General features: G+C 43.9%; 1 protein-coding gene across 1 annotated transcript in view; it reads left to right on the forward strand.

The window, feature by feature from the left end:
• Positions 1–1,755: 1,755 nt before the first annotated feature.
• Positions 1,756–21,558, forward strand: part of SNTB1 (syntrophin beta 1) — a 222,600-nt gene continuing 202,797 nt past the window's right edge. Inside the window, exon 1 of the mRNA XM_029222482.1 lies at positions 1,756–2,847. Coding sequence (XP_029078315.1) covers positions 2,274–2,847 — 574 coding nt within the window. The 5' untranslated portion in view covers positions 1,756–2,273. The remainder of the gene's footprint in view (positions 2,848–21,558) is intronic.

The raw sequence follows: 21,558 nt of genomic DNA on the forward strand, positions 1-21,558 counted from the left end.
CACTTAGAAGAGGGGCTATTATTCTAATTCCATTGGTGAAGGCATCTCTGGCTGACATGTATGCCTCAGGCCTAATGATATTGAATATTTGCTCTTCCCCTTCTGATGCCACTTTCAACAAGCAACCTACTGCTTCCCATGTAGGGCTGCTTACCCGGAAAAAAATGTGCTTATCATAGAGATTCTGAGAAATTCTCATCCCAGAGCTTGCAATTTCTTATGGCAAATTGATACATTACTTCTAGTTATGCCTGGGCCTCTGACATCGCTTGACCACAGAGGCAAGATACAGGTGTGATGTGAATGGAGGATTTCAGTCCAAGGGCGATCTGTTTTGATTTCTAAATCATCACACTGGCATCCTGGTGCCTATCTCCACCTCAGTGCGTTTGGCAGCACTCAGGCTCCTGAAGAGTGACGTGTGTGAGTCCTCAGCCTCTAAAACAGAGGGCAGCCCCCAGACGGTTTTCCCACCCAACACTGGAGCCGCCTGTGCCGTCCCGGCCGTGAGTACCTTTACATGAAAGAATAAACAGCTTTTGGAACACTGGTGGGTTAGAAATATAGGAAATAAGGTTGCTACAAGCAGAAGTATAAATCTAAGCATTCCCCTTGACCTACCTGCAGTGACTTCTTTTCCTCAAAAACAAAAAAACCCAAAACTCAAATGTTTCCATTTCATTCTGGGACCCTGCCTGGAATACCATCCACCCGATCTCTGGGGATGGGTCTGGGTTTTTAAACAATCTCAATTAAAAGTGTGAGTCATTCTGGAAGGGTTAGAGAACTTCCAATGATAATACACATCAGTGGGAATGTGTTCAATAGATTTCTTTCCTCCTGACACCTTGCTGGGTTGGGTTTACCTTTAGGAATTCTCAGATTTGTGAATTTTGTTTTGGTTTTTGGAGAGAGGGCAGAGAGAGGAGGGAGGGAAAAGGAGGGAAAGGAGAAGTGTGAAACACTTCCAGAGTTCCATGAGACCTGCTTAGGGTCGGGGAGAACTTGAGAGGTTCAAGGACCAGGAGGGTTCTGGGGAGGTTCATCTAAGACATGGGTTATGTTGGCATTTCCGCATTGGCCCGGGAAAGTAACCAATGATTATAATATCATTTCCCAGGAAAAATGCAGCTAGAGCTCCACATATGTCACTCATAAAGGAACTTTTGAGAGACAGTCCATTGCAACTGAGTTCTTAAATGGTGGACTTTCTATATTGGATCTCGGGAAGAAAGAGAATGTCACAGGAAGCATTTGGGTGGCACTGGGGGAAAAAAAAAAGATAGGTCAGAAGCAGAGAGCATATAATGTGCTAGAAATGGAAGAACATCTGTCTCTGGGGTCTGGGGCAGGCAGCGACCTGCTAAAAACACCAGCCAGCAAAGACACCTCTCCAGAGACCCGGCAGAAAGATGTCCTGCATTTAAAAAGAAGTTTCCCGCACTCGGGTTATGCTGACGTTTCATTTTGGGGTCTTGGGACAGCCTTCCCTCGTGACTCTCAGGCAACCCAGGGCCTCTGCCTGAGTCTACCTGACAGTCCCTGCGAAAAGGAGAGACAGGTAAGAACTCAGCAGGAGAAGCCGAGACTTGGTTTGAGGAAGCCAGAGGGAGGAGATTTGAATCTAGACACCCCTGGGGGGTAGGACTGAAAGGCGATTCAACAGAGGGTGTGAAAGGGGAGGGGGCTTGGGAGCATCAGGCAGGGGACCAACGCAGGACACACAGACCACGCCAAGGTGCGGTGTGGGCGCCCGCGGAGAAGGGCGGGTGGAGAAGAGACGCCTGGGGCGGGGTGGAAGGGAAGCTGTCCCTGCGGCGACGTGCGCTCGGAGGAGGGAGGCGGGGAGGGTCGAGCGGGCGCGCGGCGTGTGACCGCCGAGGCTGCGGCGGCTGGAACAGGTGAGCGGCCGCCGGGCGCTGGGTCCCCGCCCTTCCCCGGGAGCGACTCCCCCTACCGACCCTCGCCGGCGCTTAGCCGTTACGCGGCTTCCCCTCGGTTTGGGGTTTTGCCACTGGCAGCTGGTTTTTTCCCCCTTTCCTGTTTCTGTCTCTCCTTCTTCTTTTAGGTTGCTCCACCCCGCCCAGGATCAGGCCAGGGGGAACCGGCCGCACCGCGGTTGCCAACTCGCGCAGGGCGCTTTGGCGAAGTCCCGGAGTGGAGTCCCGCGTCCCGCCTCCTCCCTGCGGGCGCGCTCTCCTTGCTCCCCCCGCAACCCTTCCCCACTTTTCCCCCCTTTTGCAATCACATGGCATTTTAAGAATGCCGGAAAGATGGCGGTAGCGGCGGCGGCGGCAGCGGCGGCCGGGCCGGCCGGCGGGGGAGGCGGCCGAGCGCAGCGGAGCGGGCTGCTGGAAGTTTTGGTGCGGGATCGCTGGCACAAAGTTCTAGTGAACTTGAGCGAGGACGCCCTGGTTCTGAGCTGCGAAGAGGGCGCTGCGGCGTACAACGGCATCGGGACCGCCACCAATGGCTCGTTCTGCAGGGGCGCCGGCGCGGGGCACCCGGGCGCGGGCGGCGCGCAGCCCCCGGACTCGCCCGCCGGGGTCCGCACCGCCTTCACCGACCTGCCCGAGCAGGTGCCCGAGTCTGTCTCGAACCAGAAGCGCGGCGTGAAGGTGCTGAAGCAGGAGCTGGGCGGGCTGGGCATCAGCATCAAGGGGGGCAAGGAGAACAAGATGCCCATCCTCATCAGCAAGATCTTCAAGGGGCTCGCGGCGGACCAAACGCAAGCCCTGTACGTAGGGGACGCCATCCTGTCCGTAAACGGGGCCGACCTGCGGGACGCCACCCACGACGAGGCGGTGCAGGCGCTGAAGCGCGCTGGCAAGGAAGTGCTGCTGGAAGGTGAGGGGTTAACGCCGGGCGGGCCGCTCGGGATGCGCAGCGCACGCCCCCCACCCCACCCCTGCCCCACCGCAGCCGCATCCTCACACCCACCCGCTTGCTGTCACCCACCAGGGGGCCGCAGCGCGCGGCTGGCGGAGTTTTGACAACTTTTGCCCACCTGGGGGCAACTTGTTCCCTCCCTAGGGTTGTCCCAGGCGTTGACCCGTCAGGGGTGTAGGAGAGGGCTAGGCGAGGAGGGTTTCTGTGCCGAGCACCGGGTCGGAGGCGTAGTGATGTTGTCTCATTTTTTATCCGCGCAAAATCCTTGTGTAGTGTAGGGGCTGGAAGTGAAACTGGCAATGAAGTGTACGCGCCCGCGTTCCGAAGCGAGCTCACTGAGTAATAGCAACTCTGACAGTTTTCTGCTTTGGCATAATTTTCTTCTCAGGAGCCTGGGCTGCCCAGCTAAAAAAAAGGGTTGAATCTCAAAGGGGCCAGAGAGGGGTGGCAACGTGTGAGTGCTAGAACTCCCACCACCCTTCCCGATTTCCTCCTTACAAATTGGAAACTGGGCTTCTGGCTCGGGAGCTGTGCCCAGGGCTGGGAAGTGAGGTGCAGCTGTATGCAAAAGTACACTTCTGCTGCCAGGTGTTTGGCCAGTTCCTCTGGATTCCAGGTTGCTCCGTTGGAGGGCTGGTGAAGTGGTGTTTCTGCCTGCATCTTCCCCCGGTGTTTCCCCTCCATTCCCCCGGAGTGATGTGGAAACAACTTTGCACTTGTAAACAGTTTCCCCTGCGTGTGAGGTGTCTTAGAAACTACTCTGTTGAGATCTTATGTCCCCATTCTCCTAGTTACCGAATGTGAGCAGAATAGGTAGCACCGTTTTGTGCCCTTTTGTGACTGTGGGGCGTTACGTGGGGCAGAAGGGCAGTGGTAAGGGGATGACGCACTCTCCTTTCCCACTACAGCTGCATTTTTCACTGGATGCCTGCCACTCTGCCCCTTAGCTTGCTTTGTACATAGCTCTTTCAGCACTAATGTCATGGAAATATCTATTTATTCAGCTTTTCCTCGCTGTAGATTGAGTTATCTGGGGTCTTTGATTTAGTTTGGGTCATCTCCCTTGAGCTCCGTGACATGCTTGCTGAGTCAACGAGTAAATGAACCCATGGCCATTGAAACAATGTTTCAACTGAGACCTTGTAAACCAGGTGGTTGATTTAAGCCTAAATTAAGAACTTAAGTCAATTTCCTGCTCATCAGTTGTGGTGCTGGTGTGTGAAACCCAGAAAGTTCGAAGTTGGGAAACCAACTGTTCCCTGTAACAGCTGATGCAACTCTCTGGTACATGGCCCACATCCTGGCCTAGAATACACGTTCCCCCGCCCCTTATTTGTCTAGAGGATTTGTGATGTCTTCATATTTAATTGCTACCCAGGATCCGGAAAGTGGAAGGCTATTTGCTTTGGCTTTATGGTTAACATAAGTAAACAAAAAAGTTTTCTTGATTCAAGTGTGTGTCGGCTTCTGTGACAAGGGGCAGGTGGAATTTGGAGCAAGTGTAGTTTGGACTATAAACGGCTGGATACCTGCTTGGCTTGTAATATTTACTGCAAAATATCAGGGGGCACAAAGGCAGGTTGCTTCTATGTCAGGCACTGCCCTTCATTATGTCTCTTCTTCTCCTCAGTTTCACTTTAATGAATAGTGATTTAGCAAAGAAGTAAAAAAAACAAAACAAAAAAACTCTCTCACCCCAAAAGAGGAAGAAAATGTGACTCGCTACAGTTTAAAATAAACTTAGACAAAGAAAAAAAGTCAAGCAGTTGTCTGACTTTATTGGTGCAGCAACTGAAAAGTGAGCTTTGTAAAAATCTCTGAAGGTAACACTCTTACAACGGATTGTTGTGTGTTCCAGGCAGGACCTCTAGGGGCAGACCTATGGGCTTCCTAGACACGACCCACCTGGGCTTTGAGCAGCAATCTTATTCCAAGCCTGAGTTTTCAGAAATTGACTGCTATTAAGATAAGCAAGAAACCCTCTCCCCCCACCCCCAAAACAGTGTCTCTTCTTCTGAGAGTATTGGTCCGAAATGAGGTGGGAATGATCATGTATCATCAAATCAAATAGAAAACAACCTCTCTTTTGTAGCTTGGCCTAGTACAGGGATTCCCAGCTGAAGAGACTTTTCAGAATCACGGGAAGGGCTTTTTAAAATCACCTATTGGGACTTCCCTGGCGGTCCAGTGGTTAAGACTTTGCTTTCTAATGCAGGGGGTGCAGGTTCAATCCCTGGTCCGGGAGGTAAGATCCCACATGCCTCACAGCCAAAAAAAAAAAACATAAAACAGAAGCAATATTGTAACAACTTCAATAAAGACTAAAAGTGGTCCACATCAAAAAAAAAATCTTGAAAAAAGTTTAATAAAATAAAATCACCTATCTACTTGCTACTGCACTGAAATGCCATCTTGATTTCAGAATTTCTACATAGGAAAGTCTTTGCTGATGTAACCTAGTTGGACCAGAGGACTAAGGGAGATGTATTAAAGATATATTTATATGGTAAAGACACTGTTTTCTATTTAGATTGCTTTTTTTGGTTTGTATGATTTTTGAGGGAGCGGTTGGAGACTAGTTTCATCCCTCAACCGCAGCCAATAAGACCCCCATTACGTGACATGCTCCCCCTAGTGGAGACTGACTGCCTCTACTAATGGTACATCCTGTGAAATGAAACCCCGCCCAGCAAATTTCAATGCCAGCGTTCTAGTCTTAGATTCTGCCACAGAAGGATGTCAACCTCCCTGAGCCTCAGTGTTTTCTGAAAAATGAGATTAAAGAAATGCTTACTTACTGGGCTGCTGTATGGAAGAGCACTCTGAGAATTTAAAAAGGCCTGGGGAGGGGGGCGGGACAGAACGTATCAAATGCCTGCTGTGATTATTTTTACAATTCACATGAAGATGAAATTGCCCCTTCTAAGGGACACACCTTTCCTATTCCTTTACTAGAGTTTATATTTTTAAATTTTTATTGTTTTTTTTTTTGTTGTTGTTTTTGTACTATAGAACTGTAATGTTAGGAGACCTTTGCTCTGGGAAAAGAGAATCACAGCAACAGCTAACATCTCTTGAGCACTTAATATGTGCCGGGTTTTACTTACATTTGTTCGTGTACACTTCTGGTAACCCCATGAGGTTAGTGCTACTGTTGCTTATTTTACTGATGGGAAACTAAAGTTTACAGACTTTACACGTTTAAAGTTTACAGGTTATTTGCATAAACTACCAGAGCTAGAAGGCATCCAGGTCTATCAGACTTCAAAGCTCATACTTATAACCTCCAGGTGAAATTGATACTCTGAGCTTCTGCTTCAACTGCGTGCTTGAATCAGTTGAAGCTTCATCAGTTATTGGGCTCGAGATGTCCTTCCCCACTCCTCGAATGTGCTGACGTGCTTGGGACAGCCTTGAGCAGGAAACAGCAATTGTGTGGACCACTCAAAAGGGAGAGACAGGAAAGAGGATTGAGTCTCAAAGCCCTAATCACCAAGTGTCTGGCTATCAAGAGGGAGCTGCTGCGATATGGCCCAAATTTACAATGTGACTGAGCGTCCATCATTAAACACGTGGCAGGCAAAGAGACTAAATTGCAATTCAGACTTAAAGAGTGAATAAACTATTCCAGTTAAGTCAGTGTTAAACCAAACGTGCATCAAAGTTAAGATCAGAAATCTTCACACTGTGAACTCATTTCCCATTTTAGGGAGGTGGGAACAGGGACCCTGCATTCAGCCATGCAGCTATTCAACCTCGTAACTCCAGGGGTGCACCCTCTGGAGTTGGGCAGGGCATACCTGCATAGACGTCTTTGGCAGCTTTGGGTACAGAAGGGGGGGTGGGGGAAGAGGTTTTTGCCCTTATAGCAATAGTAAAATCATAATTTGGCCTATATCAACCTTTTTGTAACTGAAGTGACAATAAAATTAGTTTCTTCAGAACTTTGTTGAGATCAAGGAGTGCAGAATGTTGCGGAAGTGGAGGTGAGGCGTGGACAGAATTATCCTTGGGTACAGAGGTCGCTTATGGAACTAGACTAGAAAAAATAGAAACGCAAAGGAGAAAGTCAGAGACAGTTGTTGGCATTAACCTTCTCCATCAGAGTTCCTCCCTCAGTACTACTCCCAGGAATGCTCGTCTGTTGAGATCATCTAAAATGTCACTTTCATAATCACTTTCTCCAGTGGTGGAAGTAGGGATGATGGGGCAGGGAGGTGGCAGGGTGCAAGGGAAGGGCAGTGATTTTGCTGGCATTCAGTCTCAGGACTGGATGAGAATTTGAAGTTTAAAGAATATTAATTTATTTAGGATGTACAGATTCTTAAAGAATACCCAAGAACCCTGGAATTAGAATCTTGAAACTTGAGTTATCTTTTAACTAATAATTACACTTTTTGCAATATACTTTCTTTCTTTGGGCCTTAATTTTCTTCATTGGAAAGCTAGAAAGCTGCGGTAAGCCATCTCTAAACCTTATTTCACTTCATAACTTATAAATTCAGACCCAACACACTTTTATTAACAAATCTTTCTAACACCCCTTTTATTATCATGAAATGAATTTCATACATATAACCTAACTCTAATTTAAATTTAAAATCAAAATAATGCCCTATTATTAACATGACAAAATGGAGAAATGAAGTGAATTATAAAAAATATGTTTCAATAGATAACTGCATGGTACAACTACACCAGAGGTCATAATGAAGGAGGTAGATGCTAGGACTTGTATGTAAAATTACTATCGATGCATAGCTACAAATGAAGATGGGTAGGGGTATGTAGTATCACTTGGGATCTGGAAAAATCTTGCACTGTGAAGGACTGGCTCAGATGTTGCAAGGTGTCTTGGATCCCTGGCGGCTATCACTAAATGCTAGTTGTATGCCAGCATGACCCACCTTGACCTCTAAAATGCCTCCATAAGTTTATGAACTGCTATTGGGGAAGGGCAAGAACCAACCTCTTAAGAACCAGTGTTCTGTAAAAATGCTAATTCTACTTTATAATGCCTAACCTTTTGTAAACTCTTTTTACACGTGTGATAGCACCTAACACTTATATAATATTTACCTTGTACCAGATGCTGTTCTTAGCACTTTACGTGGACCAAATCAGTGGAATCTCACAATACCCTGATGCTATCAGTATGTCTATTTTACAGATAAGAAAACTGAGGCCCAGATCAATTAAGCCACTTGCCAAAGAAACACAGTGAATAAATGCTGAGGCTGAGATTGAAGCACAAGCCTTAAAGCCTTTGATCCTCATGAACAGCTGTATAAAATAAGCGGACTAGGGATGCTTATCCTCAACTTGTTGATTAGGAAAGTGAAGCTCCAAGAGGTGGAATGATTTGTCTTTATGAGGTCTTTCTTCTACTTTCTTGTTTGAAATATTCGTTTTCTACTATGGCTGTAACAAATAACTAGAAACCCTGGTAAATTAAAACACACACTTACTATCTTACAGTCTGTTAAAGTCAGAAGCCCGATGCTGATCTCACTGAGCTAAAATCAACGTATCTGCAGGGCTGCATTCCTTTCTGGAGGCTCTTTTCCAGAAGCTTCTAGAGACCACTCTCATGCCTTGACTCATGGCTCCCTTCCATTAAGCCTGGGGTAGCAGTTTGAGTCGTCTCACCTCTAATCACTCCAACCTCTATTATACCTCTCTTGCATTTTAAAGGCCCCTTGTGATTACATTGGTCACATCCAGATAATCCAGGATAATCTCCCCATTTAAAGTTAATGTTCAGCAACCCTAATTCAATTTGCAACCCTAATTCCCCTTTGCCATGTAAGGTAACATATTCACAGGATCTGGAGACTAGGCATCTTCTTTTCAGGGGGAGGTGGGGAGGGATAATTTTTCTGCTACCACATCTGGTTTGCTAAAGTCATAATGGTGCAGAGTTCCCAGGTAGGACTTCATGAATACACTGGACCACAGTAAAGAATCACTTCCTGTCTCATTGCAAAGGAGTTCTTCATTCATTCATTTATTTACGCCTCTAACGAGTTATTTATTCCGTGTCTTCTATGTGCCACACGCCACTAGGGGATTGCCCTCAAGAAGCAACATTTGAGTGACAGACACAGATCAGCATCGGATCAGCACCATACAGGCAACTACAGGATGGAGTGAAAAGGGCAACATGCGGGGTTTTATGGGATGCTGTGGGTTCCCGCGGGAAGGGCAGCTGAGCCCCTCTAGGGCTAGGGAAGGCAAATGCCTCAGGGCAGCCTAAAAAAGAGCTTGGCCATCAGCTTTAGCCCAGTGTGGCTGAGCGGGTAGAATGTGACCTTCAGACCTTGATGAAGGGCAAGACTGAAAAAAGACCAGAGAATTGAGCAGGGGGCAAGGCTGGTAAGCCTTGTTACAGAGTTGGATTTCATTCTGAGGGTGAAGTGTTTTAGGCAGGGAAATGTCACGCTCGGTTTCACATTTCAAGAAGCTCGCTCTCTAGGGCGGTGCTTCTAGCATGAGGTTGGCAGGGCTTTAGTGAAATGACTGGCTCCCTGTTTCCACCCAGCTGCCCTGGGACACGGCCACTTGACCCTGAATTATACTTGGGGGCAACTCCATGAGTAAGGCTTAGGTTTGCAAAGGGGCTTTACTCACATTACGATTTTGTCACCAGGTCACCCCTTTGTGGATGCTTGGACAGGTGTTACAATCTGCCTTTTGCACAGGAGGGTTAGGTGACTGGTCCCAGGTTACCTGTCAGTGACAGAGCTGGAAATCAGATTATCTAACACCCCATCAGCTCTCCTGCTGCGCGCTACACAAACTCAAGACATCGTGTGGGGACCAAAAGAAGTCTCAGAGGAATAAGCCTTGGCCTCTGATTTGCGGAGCCTTACAGTAATTAGGGAGGTAGGGCATTTGAGGCTGATTGTGAAGTACTTGAGATTAGTAAGACAAATAGCGTGATTTTGACCCCAGCATATATAGCATAGTACCTGGCAGACATCAGGCTGTTAAAATGTGTTAGAAAAGGAAAAAATGGAAGGACAGATGGAAGGAAGGAAGGGAGGGAGGGAGAGAAAAAATTGGGGGATTTAGCAGTGACCCTTTTTTTATGACTCCCATCCTCCAGCACTCCTGCTGTTGGACTATGGCGATAAACATTTGGCATCCGATAATGAAAACTATACCTTTTCCTGTAGAGAAGAGGAATAAAGAAGGGACTTTATAAACCTAGGAAGCACTTACTTAACATAGACCAGTCTTGAAAGACAGTTCCCAAAAGAGGAGCCAGGCATGATTTTAACAGTGATCCGAAAATGTAATTAATTATCCTTTTCGTGTTATATTTATAACCACTTTGCCTTTGCCCTGCTGTGGCACAGGGACCTACACATCTGAATAAGTAAGAACGCTTTCTACCCAAGGAGATGAAAACTCTCTGCTTAGATATTTTAATTGTTTCTTTTTTAAGCTTATGTATCAGCCTGAGAATTCAGACCATGTTCCTTAAGTGAAGCTGATCGGGATGGTCCTTCAGTTCCTTCTATCTGCCGGGGTAGGGGATGTTCTTCTTGTTCAGTGGTGCATTTTAGGCGTCACCCCATGAAGTATGTATAAAAATAACTCGCTGCACATGGCTCCACACTTGTGAAAGACATCTAACCAAAGCTACCAGTGTTCTGTTTGGCGAAGGGAAATCATTCTCTGGCGGCTAGTGGCCTACTAAGAATTCTACTTCAGATGATGCATTTCAAAGCAGTTCATGTTAAAGAAGAGCCAGAATTTCCCCCCGTATTTGTAACAGGTGTTTTACATACCAAACCTCATTACCCACTTCACTGGCTTTGATCTATAATAATGCTTGCCTTTAGCCCTGGTCTGCAGAGTGAGACTTAAGAGAAAATATATAATGTGCACCACAAAGTAAATATCCTAACAGACCCGCACAAATGAGCCGCATTCCCAGCGCAGAATAGACAAGATGGACAGGTTCACGATTAATAATGATTATCATGGATCTTAAAAGGATGACCCGTACTTTAGCTCAGTACTTTTAAAAACTGCTCCTCCCTGTGGACTGAAGCATCGTTCTTAGCACGTTCATAAGTGTGGGAGGCTCTGTCTAAAATGTAACGGGTTGCTGACGATGACTGCAGCTGACATGTCCAGTTTGTTTGCATTGCTGTTCAAACTGCTCTTGTTTCTTCCTTTCGCAATTTTGTTTTTTTTTTCAAAGTGGTAAAAGACAATGGTTCAGAGGGTGGGCCTTGGATTTATTTTGTCTGGGCTCGAATTTGCAAGCCACCTCTTTCTCCCTGTGTGATCTTGTGCAAGTTACTTAATTACAAGCTTCAGTTTCTTAATCAGTGGGTTCATTGTAAGGAGTGGAGTGATTATGTATGTAAAGTGGTTAGCTCATTGCCTGGAACCGTAGTCTGCACTAAATAATTAGTAACTGTGTAATATGTCAGGTCTCATGCTTATCTAAGTATTATTTTTGGATAGAGGGTTCAATCCTATAAGTAAAATGAAGGGTTCAGTCATATGTTCTATAAAGCCTTTTGGGGGGCACAAGGGAGAGCTTGGGATTTGCCATGTTAGGGAACCAAATGATGTAAGTGATGGCTTAGGGGAGTTCGTTTGCCTTGCAGGTGTGAATTATGATCCCACAAGGGTGTATTTCACTGATGAGTTTTAGTCGCATCAGATGCTCTCCATCAACCAAAACCACAGCGTAGGGCGCTGTGGCTTTTAGTGGGCAAATGTGAACTGTGTCTTAAAATGCTGATATGCAGGAACATGCAGAGGAGTGTTTTGTGAAGGAACAGTAGGCAAGTAGGGATTTAACCTACACAGCAAAATTCAAAACTCTTTAAAATTTTTTCTAGTAATTATAGGAATGTGGAGATCTTATTAACCCAAAGAAACCCAAATGTTTCTTTTACAAAAAATGTAAAATATTTATATAATCATTACTAAGTCAGAAATATACTTTAGTTTTTTATTCTATTATTTAGTACTGTGTTTCGTGGTCTCCAAGAGACCATCCAGTGGAAGATATGTCATTGTTTATGTGCCCTTAAGAAAGAAAAAACTGTCTAAGATGGGAAGTCTGATAGGTTACCTGCATAAAGTTGGGACACCAAAGGGCTATGCCTTCAATGCAGGAATAAATGAAAAATAAACCCATCACACGAAAAGGGACAACAAAGGCACTCATTTCAAATTTGGTACTGGTGGAAGGAAGGAAGAATATATCTCCAATAATTTTGAATTGCAGGTTGGTTCTAATAAATATTTAGGTCTGAATATACAATGTCAGTGTGAGTTTTAAAAAGTACTTAGGCAGATAATCTAAAGTGTTTTCAGATAGAGAGGGCCCCCGATGAATGATAGGAGAAATTATAAATACTCTCTGCAAGAACTTGGTTTCCATCCACACCTTCAGAGATTTTAAGGCCCATCCCCCAATTCAAAGATGATAAAATGTGAAAAGAAATGGGCAGTTTGAATTGATGAGGTATGGTGTAAAATTGTTACACAACTATTTATTAAAATAATTTTTCTTTTAATGTTTGTAAGGTGGCACCTTGTTGGTAGATTGAAGCAAAAATCTGTAGAGGGATGAGATGAAATTCCTGTTCTAAAATAGAACAGCCCAGAGGGGAGACAGGTGTAGAGTAATAAACTACATTTATGTAAATTACAATAAGTTCTATAATAATAAAAAGTTATAAAGGAGTAAATGTTGTAACAGAACTTATGGAATATCTGAAGGTACTAAGGATATATGAAGTGGAAAGGAATGCTTCACAGAAGAGGTGACTTGAGAGTAGGATTACATAAACAAAGTGAAATTTAAAATATAGGTAATTACATGGCTATCTGGGGCCCTGCATTTCAAATACTTTCATCTGAAATGTCCTTCATCTGCAATGAAAATCAAGGTTAATGATTTTTCTTTTTTGCTTGCGATATCCATATACTGTCCTCTGTTCTGTACTTCATTTTTAGAATTTGTCTAAATCAAAATACTACATGTTTATAGCATTCCTTCGCCTACCCTCCCCCATATCTTCTCTCCTGTTCCCCAGAATAGTAGAATATATAGCAGTATAGGCATATTATTTAGAATATTCTAATAGCAGTATGGGCATATGATTTATAATATTGGAATACTTTTTTTACATACTAGAATATATATTCTAATATTCTGAATAATATGCCTATTACTGCTATTTCTTGATATATCAGATTTAGCCATTATTGACTAAATCAGTCTCTGTTTATAAAATTATGATAATGTCAGTATTGCTCCATTTTCCAGCCAAGTAATATTCTATGATCAGGTCTTTTGCAGTTACTAACAGCTTTTCTTTTTTTTCCATTTGCTTAGTTTTCTTATGCCTAGCTCAATTTTTTTTTTCCCAAATGCAGCACTAATGTATCAGATTTCTAGCAATAATTTTTTTTCAGATTTTCACAGATATCAAATAATCCACCCATTCTGTTTATTTTTCTCCTGGAGCCCTGCCACTCTGGACTGCTTCTGTCTTGGCCTGGTGTGTGGCCATCTTCCTCGGGTTGTCCTTGGCTTTATCCTGTGTCTGTTTTCCTGAATCTACTATCACCTTCATTTCTTGTTTACTCCCTAGTTTTGCTGGAGCACTTTTTTTTTTTTTTTTTTTTGCGGTACGCGGGCCTCTCACTGCTGCGGCCTCTCCCGTTGCGGAGCACAGGCTCCCAACGCGCAGGCTCAGCGGCCATGGCTCACGGGCCCAGCCGCTCCGCGGCATGTGGGATCTTCCCGGACCGGAGCACGAACCCGTGTCCCCTGCATCAGCAGACGGACCCTCAACCACTGCGCCACCAGGGAAGCCCCGGAGCACATTCTTCAGTGGCTTTCTGAGAAAGAATGTTTGGGAGGTAAATACGTGATAATATCTTTAATTTCTTTTCTCACTGGGTTGGTCCTTTGATTGTGGTGGTCTGAGGTAGCAGTCATTTTCCCTCAGCAGTTTTCAGGGTTGCTAGTGAGAAGTCTTAGGCCATTCTCGTTCGCTTTCTTTTATGTGTGAACTATTTCTTTTTGCTGGAAACTTTCTTTTTTTTTTTTTGCGGTACGCGGGCCTCTCACTGTTGTGGCCTCTCTCGTTGCGGAGCACAGGCTCCGGACGCGCAGGCTCAGCGGCCATGGCTCACGGGCCCAGCCGCTCCGCCGCATGTGGGATCTTCCCGGACCGGGGCATGAACCCGTGTCCCCTGCAAAGGCAGGCGGACTCAACCACTGCGTCACCAGGGAAGCCCTAATACTTCTTTTTATCTCTGATATTCTCAGTTGTATAGAGTGCCTTGCCTTGGTGTGAGGCTTTTGGTAATCAATTTTCCAAGCACTTAATGGACAGCAGTAGGCTGAAGCCGTAGTTCCCAAACTGTGTGCCAAGATACCCTAGGGTGCCCCAGTGAACTCACAAGGGTACCATGGAATATTTTAAAGTTTCAAGGAAAACAGCAACGTCTCTTGGATACCAGGCAAACTATTAAAGGGAGTTTCAACATTAGATTGCTGCATTCCTTCAATAATGTGAATATCTTTGCAAAGCCGGGTTTTCTGCGATTACTGTGATAAGAAATTAAATTAAATTAAAAATAAGTACCACATGAAATGAAGGTGGCAGTATCCATATGATTCCAAAGTTTTAGAAGTTGTATAGTGCCCAACAAATGCTAAGTTTTTAGGACTTAAAGATGTACTACATTGTTTGGACTTAACTACTTAATAAATTGAATTGGTAGGTGTTTCTTTGGGCCTATGAGTGTCATGAAAAAAATAACTAAGACATTTAGGGTGCCATTTACTGAGTAGATTGGGGTCTGTGGTCCAAAGGCTCTTAAACGGCAGTTCTGGAACAGTTTTCTTGTATTATTTATTTGACAGTTCTTCTCCTTTGCCGTTTTTGCTCTCTGTGTGTGGAAATCTTATAGCTGGATGTTGGACCCTCTGTATGGACATGCTAAGAAACTAATTTTTGTTATCTTTTTTTTCTTTTTTTCTCCAGTTGTCCTTCTCTTTCATGTTTGTTTATTTTCATGAACAATTACTAGATTTGTATCTACAACTCTTGTATTGAATCTTTAAAAAATTTTATCTGTTCTATCTCTAAGCTCCAGAACATTCTCTCGGTCTCATTGTTCATTCTTTTCTTATAGCATTCTCTTGTTTTGTGGATACAATATCTTTGCTGCTCTCTAAGAACCCATGAATAATAGTTTCCTGAAGACTTTTTTTTGCACTAATATTGGCTCAGATGTCTCAGTGTACCTTTCTGTCCACTTAATTTTTCAGTGTGTTTAGGCATATATGATAGTGTCACGTATTCTGAGATTTGTTCCATTTTTGTGTTCCCCGAGAGGCAGAACCTGATAAGAGTATCTCAGCGTAAGAAGTTTATTTGGGATAGAATCACAGAAAACACTGGTAGTAGAGTGGGAATGTAAGACGGTGATTGGAACAAAGCCATAAAGACCCCACCGTGAGCCACTAAGCCACTCTGGAATGCATCAGATCCTAACTGAGGGGTGAGGAAGGGGGTGAAACTTATTCACCAGCTCGCCATCATCATTTCGTTAAGGTTGACTGCTGAGGGTATTACCTCTCTGATACTCCTGCTGGCATCTCTGCGAGGGTCACAAGTACCCTCCTGCCAAAAAGATGCCCTCCAGGCAGAGAACTGCAGGTATTCAATCTAAGCGGCCTTCTCTGCATGTAACATTGACTGCAGAGGAGACGTGGTACACTGACTTGGGCTTCATCAGAACCTCATTTCCTGATTTAAAAGTGTTCAGAGGAAATCGTGATGGAAGATGTACTGTGCTCAGACCCATTTCTGTCCCAAAATCTTTTGTAAAGGCTGGTTCAGACACAATCAAGATTGAGTATATTATCCTCGGGAAGCCTTGTAAGGCAAATTTTTGCCCACCTTTACCTGATTTTTAATTTCTTTGAGTGTGTGGTTAGCAGAGAGGCTGGCAGTTCCACTTAGTTGATTGCACAGTCCCTGCAAGTAGGCTATGCACAAGTTAGATTAATTGAACCAAAGGGGAGCACTGTGTTTCCCAACCTCCGTGCTATTGACATTTTGGACTAGATAATTCTTTGTTGGGGAGCAGGGTCTGTCTTCTGTGACGCAGGATGTTTAGCAGCATCCCTGGCCTCTACCCACTAGATGCAAGTAGCATCCTCTGCCCCTACTTACAATAACAAAAAATGTCTCCAGACATTGCCAAATATCCCAAGGAGGACAAATAGCCCCCGGTTGAGAGGCACTGGTGTACAGCCTATAGTACCGGTTCTCAGACTTGGCCATGCGTTAGAGACACCTAGGAAGCTTTAAAAAACCTCATGACTGGATCCCTCCCTAAGGGATCCTAATTTTAACTAGTCAGGGATTTATTCTGGGTATTAGTCGGTTTACAGGCTCCCCAGGTGATTCTAATGTACCTTCAGGGCTGAGAACCACTGGCCAAAATGATCTGCTCATTAACTGTAAAGTAGTGAAACAGAGTCTAAGGCAATCAGGACTGGTGGGGCCCGTGGTGGACTGGGTTAATCCAATGTCATCTTAAGGTGGGCAACTTCAGCTCTTATTGCCACGTGGAAGAAGATCTCTTTTCTGTTTTGTCTCTGGAACTTGCGATTTTCCTTTATTGACACTTTGGAGTGCACAAAATACATTAACAGCAAGCCCCTCTTTTGATAATACTATTCCTGTTACAGGGACAAAGGAACTATTGAGTCTCAGAGGGACGGTCAAAAGTGTAGACGAGTCATGAGCAGAGTGGACAAACTAGCTTTCTGACCTTGAACAATAGCCTCACCTGTCTAGAACTTAGTTTTCTCATGGCTAACGTGGGGATAACAATAGTACTTTCTTTGTGGGGCTGATATGAGAATGGAAAGAGTGAATACAGAACTTAGTACAATATCTAGTACTGTGCATTGTATCAAAGTATCAAAGTGTGTTGGTTACTATTATGATACATTTGTCTTCCTGCATAGATTATATGATCATAAGAGAAGGGATCAGGCCTTATCTACTTTAAGAACTTCAATGAACTGAACAGAATTGACTCATCGGTAGTTGTCTGTTGGTCATTAGCCATGGCCCTAAAACAGCAGGATTTGGGCAAAACTAAGAAACAAGCAGCTTCATTTGGTAAGATTTACAGATGGTTAAATAATGTACGTGGTGTTGGATCAACAGTTATTTAACAGTGTCTCCGTGTCGTAGGTCTTTGTCAATACCTGGTTGAAAGAGGGGCCTAAATTAACAAAACCAGATGCTCTGTCCCAATCCTTCTAACACCTGGAAAATAGAATTTTGAAATGGATTTGCTGGTTTAAATATATTTTGAACACTTTACAATTTTTACGTGGGTACCTTTTATTTTAAATTATACCTCACGTCCCAGAATCATTATTTCTCATTCTGCCAGAAAATGTACTCTCCACAAATTTATCTTTGCCTCAATAATTATGAAATGACAGGAGACTGTATTTCCAGTATGGTATGTTTATCAATCTGTATTTGTCAGGGAAAGAAATGAATATAACTTTACAACTGTTCCAAGTACTGAATTAAGTTGTCTGTCCTTTGAAAACACCCATAAGGCGTGGAAGGATGATCTGAAAGAAGAAACTTTTTTTTTTTTTTTTTTTGCGGTACGCGGGCCTCTCACTGTTGTGGCCTCTCCCGTTGTGGAGCACAGGCTCCGGACGTGCAGGCTCAGCAGCCATGGCTCACGGGCCCAGCTGCTCCGCGGCATGTGGGATTTTCCCGGACCGGGGCACAAACCCGCGTCCCCTGCATCGGCAGGCGGACTCTCAACCACTGCGCCACCAGGGAAGCCCCAAGAAGAAACGTTTTAAAGAATGAATCTCAGCCACTGATTTGTAAAATTCCATTCTCAGCTGCTTGATTTTTTTATATATGTTCATATTTATATATGTGTGGGCATGTAATGTAAAATATGCACATAAAATATATTTTGGGAAAATGGAAAGTTTCCCTGATATAGTTGTAGAGAAAGAACATACCTAGAAAACACACATGACACTATATGACAGCTTTGCTAAATGAGTGTTGTGGACAGTAAGTGCTACTACACACATAATGAGAGAGGAATCCTGAAAGCTGTGGACAATACGGAATGCTTTTACAGCGCCAAAGCCTGAAGTGGACACAGAATGGTTCATTCTTGTCTGCCACTGCGTCCTTCCACGCTGGGTAAAAGTAGGGTGCTTGCTTGCAGAGCAGGCTTCATCTCTTTCCTCATCAGCCCCCTCCCCCCAGGGTGGAATAGTTAGACTTTTGGGGGCCGGTCCCAGGTCTTGGGAGCCTCCCACTTCCCAAGTTCTCTCTGTCAGGTTTCATATCCAGACTGGTCTCCTTCATCTTTGGCTTTCCTCTCCAGTCTTTCTAACACATTTACAGATTCCACCCCTTGTTATAAGTTAAATATGTCCCCTCTAAATTCTTGTGTTGAGGTTCTATCCCTCAGTACTTCAGAATGTGACATATGGAAATAGGCTCCTTGCAGATGCAGTTAGTTAAGATGAGGTCATACTGGAACAAGGTGGGCCCTGACTTGTATCCTCATGCAAAGGGGAAATTTGGACATGGACACACACACACACACACACACACATACACACACACACGCACACGCACGCACTCACACACAATACCTTGTGAACACGAAGGCATAGATTGGGGTGATGTTTCTACAAGCCAAGAAACTCCAAAGATGGTTAGCATGGAACTGATTCTCCCTCATGGCCCTCAGAAGGAACCAACCTGGCCAACACCTTGATTTCAGACTTCTGGGCTCCAGAACTGTGAGAGAATAAGTTTCTGTTGTTTAAGCCACCCGTTTGTGGTGCTTTGTTATGGCAGCCCTAGCAAACAAATGCACCCCCTATAGGAGGTTTTAGAATAAATTCCATTAACATTTGGCAAGGAGTTTAAGGAGTGGGTGCATAGTCATTGAGTTCTAGCACATTTTTTTCTCTTTGTCAAATGTCTGATGACACCATCTGTCTTTTCTAAGTGTTCAGATAAATTCCTCATCACCTCTAGGCGTGTAAGTCAGCACCAGTAGGGCTGAGCAATGGTAAAGGCTGTTGCAGGTTGACCTGTGCTCATGAAATAGGTGGGAACTAGCTCTCTGTTATGATGCATACAGCACTGCAAAATTTTGCTCTCATGCATCTTAGCCTTGCTGTGAGTACTGTTACTTGGAAGCAATTTCTCTACTTTCTGGCTGTGTCGAAACCTGATATCCACGCTACTGGAATCAATCATTAATGTCATTCCCAAAATGTTCACATATACGGTTGCTGGATGCAATACAGTTATTTGATTTAAAAAATTTAAGTATAAGTATGTCCCAAATACTGCGTGGGACATAGTTAGGCTAAAAAATTGGGCTGCTTACCTGAAAGCCAAGTTTAACTGGGCATCCTGCCTTTTGATTTGGTAAAGCTGGGAACCCAATTTACATTGCTTTCAACATTGTAGCCTTAAAGCCAGCCAGTGACAAAACCATGAGTCACTGGAGTAAGCCAATCAGAGGGTGGATCATTTAGAAGGGGTTTTGTAAAGATACAAGTAAACCAAGAAGCTGCTCAGAAGGTGTGGCTGTGTCCTTTCTCAAGCCTTTTCCAGAAGAAGACAAGAGCAGGAGATGGAGGATGTGACTCTTTCTCTGAAGCCTTTGCTCCTTATCCGCAATTTCAGAGGGACCAGAGTTTGGAGCACTGACTAAGAAATGGGGGTTAGGGGCAAGGCATTAGATAACTGTAAATCTAGAAGCAGCACTGACTGAATTACTAATAGAACCTAATATTACCACTGTGACCTGAAGTAGTTCTCATCTGAAAATTGAAGAATTGGCATCTTGATGCTGTAGGTGTAAAACTAATTAACAAGATTGTTATTAATAACAACCCCCCCCTTTATATCTTTACCCTGATTTCTTTCTAGCATGTCATACCCATAGTACTTCTATTCCTTAGTACAGCCGGCCTTCAGTATCCCTGGGGGATTGGTTCCAGGACCCCTGTGAATACTAAAATCTACTGATGCTCAAGTCGTTTATATAAAACGGGGTAGTCTAGGCAGCCTTTGGTATCTGCAGGTTCCACATCCGTGGATACAAGGGCCAAATGTATGTATGTATGTGTGCGTGTATATATATATAGTGCATATACTGTATATTGTTTATTGGTTTCTTGTCAGATTCCTTCTGTTGGAGGCTCTATTCCCAGTGCCTAGAGGATTACTTGGAATTCAATAGACCCTCAGTAAATACTAGTTAAACTGAATGAATGAATGAGTAAATGGCAGTCTTTAAGTAACCCAAGGCTTTACAGAAGACCCTTTAGTTAGTCAATTTAAAAGAAAGGCTGACCCTCTGAGCTTTCTATGTGAAGGTCTGAAAATTTTCTGCTCTTGTGAATTAATTTGGGCTAGTGGGGGCTGAGAGCATGGTGGGAGAAATTTAGAGATGGAAAGATCCTTTTTTCAAAACTTTCTAGCATTCCGTTCCAAGTTTTTGAGTTGTGTCAGGCTGCAAGACATTGTATGGCCTAAAGGACTTCTCAAAGTCTCTGCAGCTTCTTGCTAACTAGTAGTGAAGTTAACCTTCTTAATACTGAATTCACCAGCCATTTCCTGTTCCTCCAGTTGGTTTCGTGAAGGGGAACAGAGGCATATGGGAAGAAAAGTTTCATCGCCTGGATCTTACCCTATTACTGCCATAACTAAACCAGTTGCAGGATTTTTTCTTTTCCGTGACATTAAAAAAACATGATCATGCTTGACCTATATTAAAAATAAGTTGAAGCATATATTTATCATTGAGAAAGACGCTGTGAGCTAGTCACACTTATGAAAGTTCTTTCATGTGCTTCAAATAGCAAATATATAAAGATGAAAAAACACCTAATAATTTTTTCGTTCCTTGGCAGCAGCATTAACATTCAGATTAAATCTTTGATTGTTAATGTGTTCTAGAATCTTGTAAATAGGATTTTTTTAAAAATCACCTTAAAAAAATCTGTATTTGACTAGTTAAAACAAAGTGGGGTTTGAAGTTAAACAGGCTGAGTTGCAGTTGCGCAACTCCCCGGACCCTCACTGCCTAAATCTTCATAATTCCAGTTATCAGAAGCCAAGGACTCTGGAAGAAAAAAAAAATGTTTTTGAACTAGAGTTGGTCCCTTGAGTGGAACACTTAATAGATTGTATGCTGAGAGATTACCTTTGGGGACAGCATTTGTTCATGGGCACCCGGTGTCCTCTCTCTTAGATCTTGCCTTATCTTTTCAGCAGCACGATTAGAAGTGGCGACTGCAGTCGCAGTGGAAAAATCCAGCAGGAGGTTATCATATTTAATGTTTCGGAAAACTTCCTTTTGAAGGCGATAACAGTATTTTTCAATCACCGTACTGTTGGGCAAGCACAGGTGTGTTGCATACCGTTAAACCACTCTCTCCTTAGGACATAATGTTGTTCTTTGAAAGTATTTGGCTCTCCTTCTACCTCTTTTTCCTCCCACCCCCTCTTTATGCCAAAGAAGGCACATTTCCCAGACTTACTCTCCACACCGAGCAAGGTGTTCTTTCAG

Source organism: Monodon monoceros, unplaced genomic scaffold, assembly GCF_005190385.1.
Source record: "Monodon monoceros isolate NGI ecotype Baffin Bay Population unplaced genomic scaffold, NGI_Narwhal_1 Super_Scaffold_14, whole genome shotgun sequence".
NCBI lineage: Eukaryota > Metazoa > Chordata > Mammalia > Artiodactyla > Monodontidae > Monodon > Monodon monoceros.